At 43.7% G+C, this 16,625-nt stretch overlaps 1 protein-coding gene across 3 annotated transcripts in view; it reads left to right on the forward strand.

Moving 5' to 3' along the window:
- Nucleotides 1–16,363, forward strand: part of CORIN (corin, serine peptidase) — a 108,525-nt gene extending 92,162 nt beyond the window's left edge. For 2 of the 3 annotated variants that reach the window (XM_087963602.1, XM_026676565.2), the window contains 8 exons: nucleotides 875–985; nucleotides 3,738–3,867; nucleotides 4,901–5,023; nucleotides 6,659–6,708; nucleotides 8,634–8,808; nucleotides 10,406–10,677; nucleotides 12,393–12,526; nucleotides 12,700–16,363. In XM_087963602.1, coding sequence (XP_087819728.1) covers nucleotides 875–985; nucleotides 3,738–3,867; nucleotides 4,901–5,023; nucleotides 6,659–6,708; nucleotides 8,634–8,808; nucleotides 10,406–10,677; nucleotides 12,393–12,526; nucleotides 12,700–12,882 — 1,178 coding nt within the window. In that variant the 3' untranslated portion in view covers nucleotides 12,883–16,363. The remainder of the gene's footprint in view (nucleotides 1–874; nucleotides 986–3,737; nucleotides 3,868–4,900; nucleotides 5,024–6,658; nucleotides 6,709–8,633; nucleotides 8,809–10,405; nucleotides 10,678–12,392; nucleotides 12,527–12,699) is intronic. The other variant, XM_087963603.1, reaches the window with a different exon arrangement.
- The last annotated feature ends 262 nt before the right edge of the window (nucleotides 16,364–16,625 follow it).

Genomic DNA, 16,625 nt, shown 5'->3' on the forward strand with positions numbered 1-16,625 from the left:
TTACAGAACTATTATACAGAATGAGTTAAGAAGTTCCAGGCTATCTGAGATTTTTACTCCTGGCTATAAAAAGCAACTATAGCAGTGATGGCGAACCTTTTTATTGTGGTGTGCCGAAAGCGCACATGCGTGCCGGCACCGACAATGCCATGTGTTCTGCCCACCTGCGCATTCATGCGCAACATCCCCGCCCCGTCCCCTTACCTGCACTGCATATATGTGCCCCTCCCAGCTGATTTTCAGCCCATTTGAGACCATTTTCACCCTCCTGGGAGCTTAAGGGAAGCCTCTGCAGCCTCAGGAGGCTGAAAACGGGTCCGTTTTGGCGCTCCCGGTATTTCCGGAAGGCCCGTTTTTCGGCCTCCCGAGGCTGCAGAGGCTTCCCTCGAGCTTCTGGGAGGGCGAAAATGGCCTCCAACGGGCCGAAAATCAGCTGGGAGGGCGCACGCAGGTGCAGTGCAGGTAAGTTTGGCTGGAGCTCACGTGCCAGAAGAAATGGCCCAGGTGGCACGTGTGCCATAGGTTTCCCATCTATACTCTAAACTATAGAGTTTGCTTCCAGGTATCAGCAGTCCTAATATGTTATGATGGCACCCAGGCATAACTCTATTCCCAATTCAACAAAGCCTCTAGCATTTCCTAAAGCAAAGGTCTGGTACTAGTCCATAACCTGTGAGGAAGTGGGTTGCACAACTGGAAGTGAGTGGCAGGTGAGCGAGTGAAACCAAAACCATCCCCTGGTCCATAGAAAAAGTGCCTTCCACAAAACTTGGCCCTGGTGCCAGAAAGGTTGGGGATCGTTTGTTCTACAGGATTTAAAGCTTTACGCTTCTAAAGCTTGTTTTTTCCCCAATGTACATTTTTTTCACGGCAGCGTTTTGCAAGAAGGATGAAATTGCGTGCGCAAACCACGACTGCGTACCCCGCGAGTGGTGGTGTGATGGGCGAGCAGATTGTGCCGACAAATCAGATGAATGGAGCTGTGGTAAGTTATGAGACTTGCACCATAATTAAGAGGCTAACATGAGGATGGCTGAAGAGAAACAAACTTACGGGAAACAGATCAACCCAGGTTTAAAGTAAACGACTAGCTCTGATAATCAAAGATGCTAGTCTGGTTTGTTGGCTGTTGTTTCTTTTTGTTTGAATGAAAACCGAAACTAAAAAGCAAACATGGCTCTAGGATGAGTAGCCTCATCAGAGTCCATTTATGTCCTTGGTGTCATGGTATTTTGGCCCCCCAAAATTCATAAAATTTAATGGCATCATATTATTTGTACTTTCAGAACAGTTGGGAATAAAATTAAACCAATCGATCCTATGGAATCCTTCCTGGAAGCACTTCTAAACTATCTGAAAATTTCACTGCCAATTGTCAACATTTTGTTGGTACAGTTTTGGGGAAAGGTTGTGTGTTTTTTGTTTTTTGTTTTGGTAGGATGAATGTGGAAATGGGATTTTCCTGCGAAGACACCCCATTCACAGAAAATAACGTGGTGTAACCTTTCTCGAGATGTAATTGGAATGAAAGGCCTGGCCTTTAACCTAAGAAATTGGGCCATGTCTGCTTTAGGAAAACATTGTATGAATTTCATTATTTATTTAGCATATTGTGAGAACGTGGCAGAAGTAAACATATGCACCCAATCCACGTAATTGCATACAAATCTTCTATAGGGGTACAGCAATGGCTTCATAACTGGATGTCCAATTCAGCTATCCAGGGAATTGCCTCTGGGGTTGCTTCAGAGGTTGGGGACTGCTGTTCTAGGATTTAAAGCTCTACGCCTCTAAAGATCGTTTTCTCTCAGTGTACATTTTTCAGGGCAGGGTTTTTTGCAAGAAGGATGAAAGTGCAATTTCTTCTAAGTTCTTCTGAGGAACCAGAGAATGCATGTCAATCATGGGCAGACTTGCACAATACGTTAATTGTTTGCATGTTAGCATCACAGTCGCAACAAGGGGAATCTTTCCAGACCCGTTAATACAGGGCAGAAGCACTTCTTCCCAGTGTCACACTTTAATCCTGTTCAATTTTATCCAGACAGATCGAGGTAGATCAAAACCAAGTGGTTTGGTAGAAGGGATCACTAATGGTCAGGCCTCAAGAAGATACTTTGGACGTTCCTCTTTCCAAGAATTCTCAGGGTTAAACTGGGTAGATGTGTTGTGGCCTGTTGGCCGCTGGCCCCTCCAGCAGCCAAATCAGAGGATGAGGAGGCATGGGGGTCACAGTCAGCATCAGGGCAACCTGGGAGTTTCGAGGGGGAAGAGAGAATGGAGGTGGCAGGGAGGGAGGGAGACAGAGAGAGAGAGAGAGAGTTTGTCAGTCCTCAGATGGAGAGTCAACAGCCCCCAGGTCTGGAAGTAGCTGATGAGGAAGAGAAGGAACAGCTGGGCCCACGGATGCACAGAAGGTAGAGGAGAGGAGAGCAGTGGAACTCTATGGGCCGGTCCTTGGGATGGAAGAGCCACTGCTGCTAGCGAAGCCCCACCCTGGCTCTGGGGATAAAAGGCAGGGGGTGGAGATGAATAGATATGGCGGACAACTATTCATCTCCCTGCCGGACAGACTTGTTAGCCTGTATTGAGAGAGAAACTTTTTGCCTGGGCGGCTGGCGCTCCTAATAAAGGAATCATTGCTTCCACTACAGAGGGCTTGTCGTGTTTGGGGAGCTGGGTCAGAACAAAATGCTAAGTGAATACCTGTTTTCCATGCTGGCCTACGAGGTTTCAATCTTGTGATGGGCTGTGCATTGTGTCAACTCATGCCTATTTTAGTAGCTGCCATAAAAAAAGGGCAGGGGGAGGAAATCTGGAAGAGCAGTTGAAAACGAAAGTACATTCCAACTCTTATCTTTAAAAGATTGTAACTAAAATACCAGAGCTTTTGCCCATGAATATATTTAATTGGAGAACGTGAATGATGACACCCAGCCTATGAAGGTGCTCAATTGGAGAATCTGGTTTATGAGACACCCAGGGGGGTAGGGGGGAAACAGGCTCACAGGTGACTGTGAATTACATATGCCAGAGTTGGCTTCATACAGGGTAGTGCCAGGATGTCGCCTCTAATGAATCCTTTGAAGTTTTTTGAAGTTTGGCTCGAGAATCATGATTTAATTAGGGCGATTGCTGGAATCCTGACACATTGCCCTGGTGACTAGGGAGGGCCTTGTTGTTCAGCATACTTGACCATAGCCAAACAAGAACCTTGTTAACTTCTAATGTGGGGCAGTATGATATTGCTAAGTACTGGCAACCAGTGCACAGGAATGCCATCACTCTGCTAAACAAATAATTCCCTCAACACTGTCCAACTATTTACAAAATCTGCACTACTGTTACTATTAACTTTCTCATCACTCCTTATCGCCCATCCCCTCCCACTTGTGGCTGTATGACTGTAACTTTGTCTCCTTACGATTTATATTGACTGTTTCTTTGATTGCTTATTGTACCCTACGATTATCATTAAGTGTTGTACCTTATGATTCTTGACGAATGTATCTTTTCTTTTATGTACTCTGAGAACATTTGCACCAAGACAAATTCCTCGTGTGTCCAATCACACTTGGCCAATAAAGAATTCTATTCTATTCTATTCTATTCTATTCTATTCTATTCTATTCCACCCACGGTATTTGTTAATGATCGCATATTAATTTGCAAATCAATTAATGATCTTCTACCTGGATGTATTAAAGTCAAATTTTCCTTCATTTTTCTTCACACAGTGTCCCTATATAAAAACAGCAGCTCCTTGATGTTCCTGACTGTATATAGGTCAGCTGCCAATTATTATGTATGCGCCGATGACTGGGAAGAAAATTTAAGCCGCTTGGCGTGCAAACAAATGGGTTTCGGGTAAGGTCAGTAGTTTGTAATATTGATAAATCATAGCCTTAGGGACAAGCCTTTGAATCTGTGATGTTTTCTTAAGACATGGGATCATTCAGTTTTCTGAATTTTTTTTTAAAACAAGTTTTATTTCAGTTTTCCACATTTTTAAAAAGTCTCTTTTTAGTGAACAGCATGATTACAGGTTTCCACATTTACAGTTTTCTGCATTTTTGTTAATTGGATGGGGGTCTGATATTTGCTACCACATATGTTCTTTGGTACATTATCAGTACCCTAGTCAATCAATGCAGTAGCTGATTTGCTGTGTAAAAATAAATAAATCATATTTTCCCCTTAGTTCCAATACATAGCAACAGTGTTTAGACTTATAAACTGCTATCAAAGTATTTTCCAATAAAACAAACACGAACCAAAGGGAACAGAAACCTTTTAATGAATCTTACGAATCCCCGGTTAAAAGGCTGCTGCAAACTAATTAACTTTGATAAACACAAGCCTCACCAAAACTGTGTGAGGCTGCCAAGAATCACAGGTAAGAAATATTTTACAATAGAAGAATCTTCAAATAACTAACTAAGATACTGCAGTGTCCATGAGGCTGTTTCAAAACGTCTTTGCTTCCTGCAAAGAACATCTAATTCACGGCTGGTTTTTATCTCTTGAGGGAGGGGCCGTTACCTTGCAGCCTTACTCCCAAGTTGCCCGTGCTGTTGTAGCTGCTCTTTCCTACAAGCAACCCTGCATGCATGCGCACTTGGCACAGGCTCCTCGGGAACCTCCTCATTGCTGCTGCCAGCCCCCACAATCTCTGAAGGCAGCAGTCCACTCCCTCATGGTCCTGGCCCCTGATCTGAGTCCTCGCTCTCCTCAACCGTCCGCACCCGCTGCCAGCTAACCACAACAACTGCTTCACGGTGCTTTTACAGATCTCTCTAAGCGGTTTATAGAGTCAGCCTCTTGCCCCAAACAATCTGGGTCCTCATTTTATCAATTTAACATTCAGCTATCTTAAATGTATGCTTCCCCCCACTACCAGTGGACCAGTCGTGACAGAACTTGTTCCAGTGTCTGAGCTTCCACAACAGGAAAAATGGTTGAATCTACACCCTGAATGGGAGAAGAAAAACGGAGCCACTTTGCATGCTCTTTTAGTAACAGGGTAAGAAATAGCTACTCTAGTGTTATACTTTATGGATGGAGAGAATGCAGCAGTCTAAATGTAGCATGCCCTTCAAGCTAGACTAGACTAGGGGGGAAAAATTATGAACGGTAATGCTACTTTTATTACAAGTAAAAGTAACAGAATCTTCCAAGTCTGAATACATTTTTCCTCTTCATCTTCATAAGAACTAGGGAGGGTCAATATCTGAAACTTTCTCAAATTATATTTCTCCTTGTGATAAAAATCAAAAAACAACTGGAGACTCTGAACAAGAGCTTTATTATTAAGCTTTTGCAAAAGGGAATTCTGCTCAAGGCAAAAGACATGGTTCCCAGGAAGGCTGGGGTTTATATACAGGTTCAAATATACAGTCTCTGCCCCTTTCCTGGGTTCACAATTTATCCAAGCTATGTATCTCCCTACGCAACAACTCTATTATTGTATCATAGCATCTGCTTCCGTATCCTGTTTACCCGTTTCCATTTGCAGTAATCTCCATCATTAACACGACACTGGTCAGCGTAACCTGCCAAATATGTAATCTTTATACAAAACAATAGAGAATTTTTCCATAACATTTCAGTAAATTATCTGAGGTTAACACAGAGGTTAATGATGGCATTACCATTGCTTTACATTTTCACAGGTATAATTTTACATATCACACTCTTCCAGATTAAAATTTCTTTAATCATTCTCTTGGTAGTGGCTCTTCCTTCTGTTCCTCAAAGTTATTCCTTCAGCCTATGACAGGGATGGCTAAACTTTTTCGGCTCCCGTGCCGATAATTGCGCGTTCGCATGCCAGCACCCAGAAGGCAATGTGGGCTGCCCCCCCCCACGCCCTCTGCGCATGCACACACAATTCCCCCTTGCGCACCACATGCAGGGGTGGGATTCTACCAATTCGCACCTATTGTTATGGTTGAAGCTGAAGTATTCATTGACAGGTAGTACATTGCAATGTATGATTTTATATACTATACTTAGATCGGACCGAAGGTGGTGTAGTTCTAGGTTTTTTAGGTCTAGAATTTCAAGTCTGGTGGCATAAGATATTCTGCAATGAGTAGAGGAGTGGAGAACTCTTCTTGTGAAACATTTCTGGACTTTCTCAACTGTGTTAATATCAGATACGTAATGTGGGTTCCAGACTGATGAGCTGTATTCGAGTCTCACAGATAATCCTCAACCTACGATCACGTTTGATTCACGATTTCTCTTGTTAAGTGAGACATTTGTTAAGTGAGTTTTGCTCCGTTTTATGACCTTTCTTGCCACAGTCATTAAGGAAATCACTGCAGTTGTAAAGTTAGTAATACAATTTAATGAATCTGACTTCCCCATTGACTATTCAGACTGAGTCCCATTTACAACTTTAAAAGCAATTATTCAGCTTTGGTTTTCAGCTGACAGTTGATCTAGTTGCCAGTCCTGAGGATTTTTTGGAGAGGAATAAATGAAGGATCAAAATACTGCCTTTAGCAATCAAGTGTCCTCCAGGTTCCAAGCACATTTTTTGATGATACAGATGAAAGATAATCAAGGTTTTTTCAGTAGATGTATGATTCCTGCACTTCTATATTATGCTGATGAAACTGAGCCTGTTTTAAGCTGTTGTTTCTACACCTAGGTTACCATGTAAGAGCAGGAATGTGGTTTCTCTTCTTTGTTCCAAAGAAGGTAAGATCATAATAAATGGCTAATATATATAATATAATAAATGGCTAATAATAATAAATGATGTAAATTACATGCTTCCAAATTATCCACTAATTCTTGAGAGTTTAAAAAAGGTTCGTTGGGGAGAATGAAAGTGGAACCTTACTTCATCTTCATCTGGGGCAGCATTTTGCTTTCTGAGTGGAAAACCTTTGCCTTCCAGAGGCCCAGAACCAAAATATTAAGGCAAAAACTGGAAGGGTGTAAGGTGTCCTGCTTCAGCCAAGGGTGGGACTAAAAGACCTCCAAGATCCCTTCCAACTCTGTAATTCTGTTGTACTGAAATTTCCAAAACATGGAGTGGGTTTTGATTTTTATAGCCATTCTCCATTCTATTTACCTCCTTCCATCTTTTTTCCCCCATATTTTGGATTGGATTTTTCCCCCCTTTGCTTGCAATTTTGTTTATCACTCTTCGTAGTTTTGCAAACCCCAAAACTCTATTGGCTGGGCCTTCTTCTTCCTTTCAAGGAAACAAAGAACCTGTTGTTTAGGCAAACAAATGAGGTTGGGTTATTACCTCTTGCCCTAATATTCATTGAGGTTCTAAAGCACCTTGTCTGCAAGGTTACACAGGCTAATAGAATTGGCATAGAATTGGCAGGGACCTTAGTGTTCTGACCAAGGCTTCCCGAGACCGTAATTAAGCACATGCTTAGTTAAAACAACTCTTGCTTTATTTCAACGCTGGGAATTATTTTCATTCCCAGCCAGTAATGTCCCAAACAGTCCCTTCGAAATAAGCACCCACCTTTCTCTCCTTGGAATTGTTGCCAACAACTAGATTGCCAAATGAATTATAAAAAACCAACCAAAGTACAAAGTCCAAGAGCTTCAAGGATTAATCCGAACAGAATGAATGACTTTGCTTCCTGCAAAGGCTTCGTCACCTTTGTCTGTCTTTTATAACTTAGGGGAGGAGCAATCGCCTCCAAGCCTTACTCCTGAGTTGCCCCTTTTGTCTCAGCTGCTCTTGCCTTCTAGCAGCTCTGTGCACACGCGCATTGGGAACAAGCTCCCCTTATTCCTCTGCCTCGCTGCTGTCAGATTCTGGAGGCTCTGGAGTCAGCACCCAATTCCCAGATGCTCCTGGCCCCATCTCTGCATCGGACGCAGGACCCTCATCCGAGTCCTCTCCAGACTCCTGGACTGGTCCCCGTTCTTCCCCATGTCCGATTCCACTGCCGTCTGCACAGGCTGCCGGTGAACCACAACACTTAGGAATCTTCTACTCCAGCCTTTTGCTCACAGCAGCAAAGTTGCCCACAACTTTGACTTGTAATTTGTATTTGGCCTTTTCCCTAATCAGGAAATTTCTGACATTGTTAGTGTGATTTAAGCCAGGGTGTTAAACTCAAGGCCCGCAGGCCAGATTGGCACATGAGGTGCTTAGATTTGGCCCGTGGTGCCTCTGCCAGCGAAAACGGAGCCGCAGGTGACCCTCCTGAGTTCCCTTTTCATGGGAAGAGAGTTACAAGAGGCCATCGCAGCCAAAAATGGGTCTCGCGAGGGCCACGCATAGCCCTCCCAAGCTGTTTTTTCGATGGCAGAGGGTTACAGGAAGACGTTTGCAACCGAAAGCAGAGCTTGGAAGCCCGTTTTCGCTGGCAGAGCACTTGGGCCGGCACAGGCGCCCCCGACACGAGTGATGTCATGCTGGCCACGCCCCCCCACCCCCCGAGGTCAAACACAAGCTTGATGCGACCACTCAATGAAATCGAGTTTGACACCTCTGATTTATGCTTAATGACAACATAGTTTTTGTAACTCCACTCTGTCTCCGGGTATACCATGTCTCTTAAGCTTGTTGTGGAATAGATGCTAAAGCTTTCCAGATTATGCCCTCGCTTTTGCCGGCACTTACCAGCTGATCTTTTTTCTACAAGATTGCGGCCGTCGCCCTGCAGCTCGCATGAGTAAGAGGATCCTTGGTGGCAGGACCAGTCGCTCAGGACGTTGGCCATGGCAGTGCTCGCTCCAGAGCGAGACCAGTGGGCACATCTGTGGCTGTGTTCTCATAGCCAAGAAATGGGTCTTAACAGTGGCGCACTGCTTTGAAGGGTGAGTAGTGATGAGCTTCAGAAATAGGTGGGCTGTCAACTCATAAAATATTTCTCTGGTCTTTTTAGAGTTGTCAACAGAAAGGGAGGGGGGGAGCAATGCAGCAGCTTGGAAATACAAAAGTGCATTTCACAAATAGTTTCACAAAAATAGTAACTAGGTGACTGAAGTTTCTGCCATGCAAATATCTAACTGGAGAACATGATTGATGATCCTTGGCTATGGATGTGTCCCAATGGAGAATATGAATTACGATACACCCAGGAGGGTGGGGAGAAAACCAGGGTCAAGGGTGACAATAAATGATGTGTCTCAGAGTCAGTTACACCCAGGCAGTGTCGGGCATGTTAACTCCCAATAAATCCTTTGGAAGTTTTGGAAGTTTGGCTCGAGACTCATGATTTAAATGGGGGTAACTGCCGGAATCCTGACATGGGCATTGTAATTAGAGAGGTGATCCCAAGCTAGTGAGACGATCGAAGATTTGCACATGGAAACATCCAGGAGCTGTGACCAAGCTGAGTTACAAAAGTCATGTCCTTCTATCACAGGTGTTTCTCAACCTTGGCAAATGTCAGGTATTTTAGGTCATGTGATATAGTAGAACCTAGAAATTTGAAGGTCTCTACTGTTGATACTGTGTTGTCTAGTATTGTAAGAGATGGTAATATAGGAGGGTTTCTTCTAAGGTCTACCACCATTTCTACGGTTTTGAGTGTGTTCAGTTCCAGATTGTTCCAGTTACACCACGAGGCTGTCTGTATGCAGATTCATCGTTGTCTTGAATGAGACCAGTCACTGTTCTGTCATCAGCAGACTTCAGTATTTTAACAGATGGATCGTTTGAGATGCAGTCTTTGGTATATAGGGAGAAGAGAAGTGGAGATAGCACACAGCCTTGGGGGTGCCCTGTGCTGATTCTACAGGTATCGGATGTGATTCTGCCTAGCTTCACCTGCTGCTTCCTGTCTGTTAGGAAGCTTATGATCCACTTACAAATGTGTTCAGGTACCGCTAGTTGGTTTAATTTACTGAGAAGAGTGTCTGGAATGATGGTATTGAATGCTGAACTGAAGTCTACAAAGAGGACCCTTGTGTAGGTATTTGGAGATTCAATGTGTTGTAGGATGTAATGCAGAGCCATGTTAACAGCATCATCTGTCGATCTATTTGCTCGGTATGCAAACTGCATGAGATCTAACAGTGGATTCGTGATGGTTTTCAGGTGGGACAGCACAAGCCTTTCAAAGATTTTCATAACTACAGATGTTAGAGCAACTGGTCTGTAGTCATTCAGTTCCTTGATGGAGGGCTTCTTTGGCACTGGGATGCGACCTTCTGAAGTCAGTGGTGAAGCCAGATTGACTTAACCATGTTAGTAACTTACCAATCACAGTAATTCACTTAACAATGGAGGCGAGAAAGGTCATAAAATGGGGGAAAACTCACTTAACACCAGAAAATTGTGGTCTTAAGTTGAGGACTGCCTATAGTTGGTGCACATCCATCAGGAGAGTGACGTACATAAAGGACTTCTTATGACAGACAGATTTAGAATCTTCACTGGTATCTGATGTCCTTCTTTTCTTTCCCCAAGGAGAGAAAATGCCAAGGTATGGAAAGTAGTTTTTGGCATCAACAATTTGGATCATCCTTCAGTCTTCACGCAAACCCGCCTGGTGAAAACAATTATTCTGCACCCTCGTTACAACCGCGCCGTGGTGGATTACGACATCAGCATTGTGGAACTCAATGAAGGCATCAACGAGACGAGCTACGTCAGGCCAGTTTGCCTTCCCACCAGGGAACACCAAGTGAAGCCAAATACCTATTGCTACATCACCGGCTGGGGACACATGGGCAACAAAAGTAAGCGTCACGTAGACATGTTCTCGTGCAAATCTGTTTCTCCTTTGCCATATCAAATCGGTTTAGTCACTATAATTGGTAGTCCCCAGGGGTGGGATTCTACCAGTTCAGACCGGTTCAGGCGAACTGGTTGTTCTGCTGATCATTTGGCCCCACCCACCCTCCCTGCCCTTTTCCTGTGCTTTATTTCCTTGTTTTCGAGCACAGCTGATTCGTGTGGCAGAGCGGTTGGCCACGCATCAGCTGTTTTACTCACCGGGGCTACAGCAGAAGGAAAGTATGCGTCAGCTTTGGAAGCCATATTGAGACCAGATGCTCTCACGCTGCCACATTTTGAGCCTGGGAAAGTGGGAGGAGGGAATTGTGTATGTAGTTAGACATAATAAACATTCTTTTACTAATTCAAGGTCATGTTATTTTGCGAAGTCTCAAGTCCGGACGGATGGTGATTGGGCCATGTGATGTGATGATGGGTGCAGGGGATGGATTTGTAGTTTTTATTTATTGCAACGAAACCCGGAACTTTCAGATTCAGGATTCCCCAGTTGTGCCAGTTTACTATGCAAAATAAAAGGAACTTTTGAGAAGATGCCTGTCGCGGAATTATTGGTTGGAGTGAAGGTTTCCTGGAACGCTGATGTCATGCCCGTTGGAATCTGATTCCGAGGGAGAGGTGGAACAGCTGACAGGGAGTGGGAGTGTGTCTCTGGTGGCTGTGGAGGAAATGGGAGAAGGGCACAGTCTGACTGGGCATTCAGAAGAAGACCCAGGCCCACCCCCTCTTCATCCTAGGGCACACAGTGAGGAACAGATAAGGGAGCAATGTGAGTTACGTGGGTTTTAGGGGAGAAAAGGGCCCTGATTCCCTTCATTAGCTGCAGCTGGGAAAACAGGATAAAAAGGGTGTTTGCGCACAGCTCCTTGCTGGAAGCAAAGCGTGAATTATCTTTGTTTCTCAAGTTTTATCTGAGTTCTGGCGTCCTCCCAACTGTGTGTGTTTCATTGTCTTTTGAAGTTTGCAATTCCTTATTCTGCCCTCTCTCGTTAATTGCTGCAGCGTGGTTTGTGTTAGTTTTTATTTATAATTTATATGTACTTCGGATTCAGACAGAATTTCTTTCCTTTAAAAACTGTTCTTGGGAGAGTTTTTTCTGCAGCCGATGATAACTGGACATTGGGGGCCAAGTTGGAGGTATTAAAGGGACTTTACCTATTTTTGTGACTTTGTTGCTTTTGTGCCATGCCCCGGGTCATCACAGCTGACAGTATGGTAGCTAAAAATGGTCTTTTCTAAATGCTGTGCACGCATGCACTCACAGAACCGGTTGTTACACCGGTTGAATCGTACCACTGGTAGGTCCCCCATTTCCAATGAACAATAAGGTAGTGGATTTAAGTCACTCTTGCATTTGGAGCAACCAATGGAAAATCTTCTGTTGTGTTGTAAACATAGTATCGAAACATATGTTCGTTTTTGCTGTCCAGAACTAGGACATAATAAAAAAGAATCCCACTATAAATATATGTGAATGTCCTCCAGGGAAGAGGGAAGGATCAAAAAGGCTGAGATTGTGGGTGCAACTTGGCGGTGAACTGACATCCTTTGAGATGTGTAGTGTCAGTGCACAAAGGATGAAGCTTTGATTAGGCAGGTGACCTGACTTATGCAACTATAGGTTCTCACCCAATTGTGTTTTTCCCCCCCTTCTGCTCAGTGCCCTTCAAACTGCAGGAAGGAGAAGTGCGCATTATTTCCTTGGATCAATGTCAGTCCTACTTTGACATGAAGACCATCACTGTCAGGATGTTATGCGCAGGCTACGAGTCCGGAACTGTGGATTCTTGCATGGTAAGGCTGTTGACAAAGGGAAATCCAAAGCCCACACCTTTTTTAAAAAAATGTCATTCCAGAAAGGCACATAATTGTTTTGGAACAGGTTTATGTTTGTGTTTCTCAGCATAACTCCCAAATATTTCCCTCCCTTTTTTTTCCTCAACCCTAATATTGTCCTCTTCTTATAGGGTGACAGTGGTGGTCCTCTTGTGTGTGAGCAGCCAGCTGGACGCTGGACGTTATTTGGTTTGACTTCTTGGGGCTCCGTCTGTTTTTCCAAAGTTTTTGGTCCCGGAGTTTATAGTAACGTCTCTCACTTTCTCGAATGGATTGAAAGAGAAATCTACTTGCACACATTTTTGATTCGTTGATTTTTTTTAGTGCTGCACTGACCGACCAAAAGCAACTGTTTGAGGACACTGGAGCAATGAAAATGTCGAAGAAGCTGAAGACGTTTGATGAATTGTCAATTGTGCATGTCGCGGGATGATGAGCAGTAGAGCAGGGTCAAAGAATGTGTAAATACTTCGGTGCCGAAGGTGTTTCTGAGTTGCAATCAAACATTTTGCAGTTATTTCTGCCTGGTTTCTTTAGCAGTTCTGCACTCTATCTTACACTCACAAGAATCAACCCGTTTCTAATGTTTTATGATAAGCGTTGTTTTTCCAAAATGTAAAGAAACGAGAAGAAAAACATTGCTAACAACAGCATTTTTAAAAATGCTTTAAAAAAAACAAACTATGATTCCTCTATCTCCAGTCCATCTGATTTTTATAAGCTGGGCCCCGCTGTGTTCCCTCCTTTGAACAGAATGGGATATTTCAGTGCAACTACGTTGAACATGAGTTTCTCCTAGGGTGGCTCAGTGGCTAAGATGCTGAGCTTGTCGATCAGAAAGGTCGGCAGATCGGCGGTTTGAATCCCTAGCACTGCGTAATGGAGTGAGCTCCCGTTACTTATCCCCAGCTTCTGCCAATCTAGCAGTTTGAAAGCACGTAAATGCAAGTAGAAAAATAGGGACCACTTTGGTGGGAAGATAACAGCGTTCTGTGCGCCTTCGGTGTTTAGTCATGCCGGCCACATGACCATGGAGACGTCTTCGGACAACGCTGGCTCTTCGGCTTTGTAACGGAGATGAGCACTGCCCCCTAGAGCCGGAAACGACTAGCAGAGATGTGCGAGGGGAACCTTTACCTTTTAAGTTGGACATCTGTTCAAGTCTAGCTGTACTATTTAAATCAACTATTTCTCATTCCCACATGCCTAGTTTCCTCTCCACATTGTATAATCAGTGCAGAAGAAGGATATTATCCTAGTAATATCAAACATATCGTTTAAAAGTAAGAATTGGTGTAAATAAGTAATACAGATATTAAATTGAGACTACCCAGAATGGTTGGATCAAATAGTTTTTATGCCGTTTAACCACTAAATGTAATAATACTGATAATATTGATAAGGTACATTGATCGGTGACCACCGAAACCTCCAATAGATAGTTCGAATACGTGGCAGGACTTGAAGAGGTGATAGGAAGAAGCTGCAACTGTACATGCATTGCAATTCATGACCCAGAGAATAATTAAGAATCCCATACAAAGAAACTAATCAAAAAAAGAAGCAACCTGGAATTGAGGAGGAACTTTCCAGCAGTGAAGACCAATGAACCAGTGGAACAGAAGTTGCCTTCCGAAATCATGGGGGCTCCATCATTGGAGGTTGTTAAGAAGAGACCGGACAGTCACTTATCTGAAATAGTATAGGTTCTCCTGCTTGAGCAAGGGGGCTGGACTAGAAGACCTCCAAGGTCCCTTCCAGCTCATTCATTCTATTCTAATGCTCAACTTACAAGCGTTCATTTAGTGACCATTTGAAAAGAGGTGGTCTTCAGCAGGTTCTGACCAGTTCTGGAGAACCGGTAGCGGAAATTTTGAGTAGTTCGGAGAACCGGCAAATGTCACCTCTGACTGGCCCCACCCCCATCTCTTCTCCGCCTCCTGAGTCCCAGCTGATTGGCTGGGTCTTCTTTGGTTGCCCTGCACAGGAGAATGGAGCTGGAAAGCAGGTTAGTGGGGTGGGGAGGGAATGGGAATTTTGCAGTAACCTTCCCCCAGGAGTGGGAAGGGAATAGAGATTTTATAGTATCCTTCCCCTGCCATGCCTACCAAGCCACGCCAACCAAGCCACGCCACGCCCAACAAGCCACGTCCCCAGAACCGGTAGTAAAAAAAAATTGAATCCCACTACTGCATTTGAAGTTACGATGGCACTGAGCAAAGGTACTATATGGTTGTTTTTCACACTTACGATCATGGTCATGTGATAAAAATTCAGACACTTAGCAACTGACTCATACTTGTGACGGTTTCAGTGTCCCAGGGCCATGCGATCCCGTTTTGCAACTTTCTGACCAGTTAAGTCAACGGGGGAAGCCAGTTTCACTTAACAACCGGCTTACTCACTGAACAACTGCAGTGATTCTGCAGTGAACTGTGGCAAGAAATGCCATAAAACGGGGTAAAACTCACTGAACGACTGTCTGACTTAGCAACAAAAATGTTGGGCTCAATTGTGGTTGTAAGTTGAGGATTACTTGCACGCTGTCAGGATTCCAGCAGTCACCCCCATTTAAATCATGAGTCTCGAGCCAAATTTCCAAAACTTAAAAAGGATTTATTGAGAGTTAACATGCCAGCACTGCCTGGGTGTAGCCGACTCTGAGACACATCATTCATTGTCACCCTTGACCCTGGTTTTCCCCCCACCCCCTGGATGAATCATAATTCATATTCTCCAATGGGACACATCCATAGAGTCATCAATGATGCTCTCCAGTTAGAATTTTGCACAGCAGAAACTTCAGTCACCTAGTTACTATCTTTGAAAACATTTATGGAATGCACTTTCAATTTGCAAGCTGCTGCATTGCTCCCCACTCCCTTTCTATTGGCAAGACCATAGAAATATTTTATGAGTTGACACACATGATATCTCGGAGGCATCTTCTGTGATAATAAAAGGTTACCTGTTGCTATTCCTCCTTATTTCTCATGGTAAAGCATACTTGTTCAACTAACATTGCAATTCCTTTATCCAAATATACACACAGAAAATGGGGCAACTAATAGTCTACTTTGGGAATCTTTTGGATAGGTGAACTATGGCTTGAATAGGTAGAAATGTCTAGGAGAGTGGTGGGATTGAATTTTTTTTTTACTACCAGTTCTGTGGGTGTGGCTTGGTGGGCGTGACTTGGCTTGATGGGCGTGGCAGGGGAAGGTTACTGCAAAATCCCCTTTCCCTCCACACTCCTGGGGGAACATTACTGCAAAATCCCATTCCTTCCCCACCTCACTAACCTCTTTCCAGCTCTGTTCTCCTGTGCAGGGCAACCAAAGAAGACCCAGCCAATCAGCTGGGACTCGTGAGGCGGAGAATAGATGGGGGCGGGGCCAGTCAGAGGTGGTCTTTGTTGGTTCTCCGAACTACTCAACATTTCCGCTACTGGTTCTCCAGAACTAGTCAAAATCTGCTGAATTACCACCTCTGGTCTAGGAACTTGAGATTCAGTATTGCTACTCCAAGGTTCTGTTTTTAAGGGAGTTGGGATTTTTTTTTTAATGTCTAAAAGAGGTTATGTGACTACAACAAAGCCCAGTTCTCTACTGCCGCAGAATTGGTTATGTGGACTATCCAGAGATAGTAAGTTGGTAGTATTAATTCAAGAGGGATATTGTGATTCCAGCTTTTTATCCTATCTGGTAGCAAAGTCTTCATTTTAAATAAGGAAATAATCTTTATTTAGTTGGTGATCCAGGCATGCAGATATAATAAAAAGAAAATAGATTTCTATTAGGTTTTCAAATATGACAGTAATTGCCTGTATAGCTTTTGCAGCAACATAATTAGTTGCCTTGATTTTCTTCTGTAATGGTGCAAAAGGCTAGGCATAAACCTCTGCATATATTCTAACTTTATTTTGGCTCTCATTAAACATCTTTGAAATAATGCTGTACTAAATCACTTTCGGTTTATTCCATAGCCAGAAAGGGAAAGTAATCAGATAACTTTCAGAACTCATCCAAAGCAGCAATTAATTTGTAATTTGTAATAG

The sequence above is a fragment of the Notechis scutatus genome, chromosome 4 (genome assembly GCF_049901735.1).
Source record: "Notechis scutatus isolate UNSWTSFEM ecotype Mainland chromosome 4, rNotScu1.2, whole genome shotgun sequence".
In the NCBI taxonomy this organism is placed as follows: Eukaryota; Metazoa; Chordata; class Lepidosauria; order Squamata; family Elapidae; genus Notechis; species Notechis scutatus.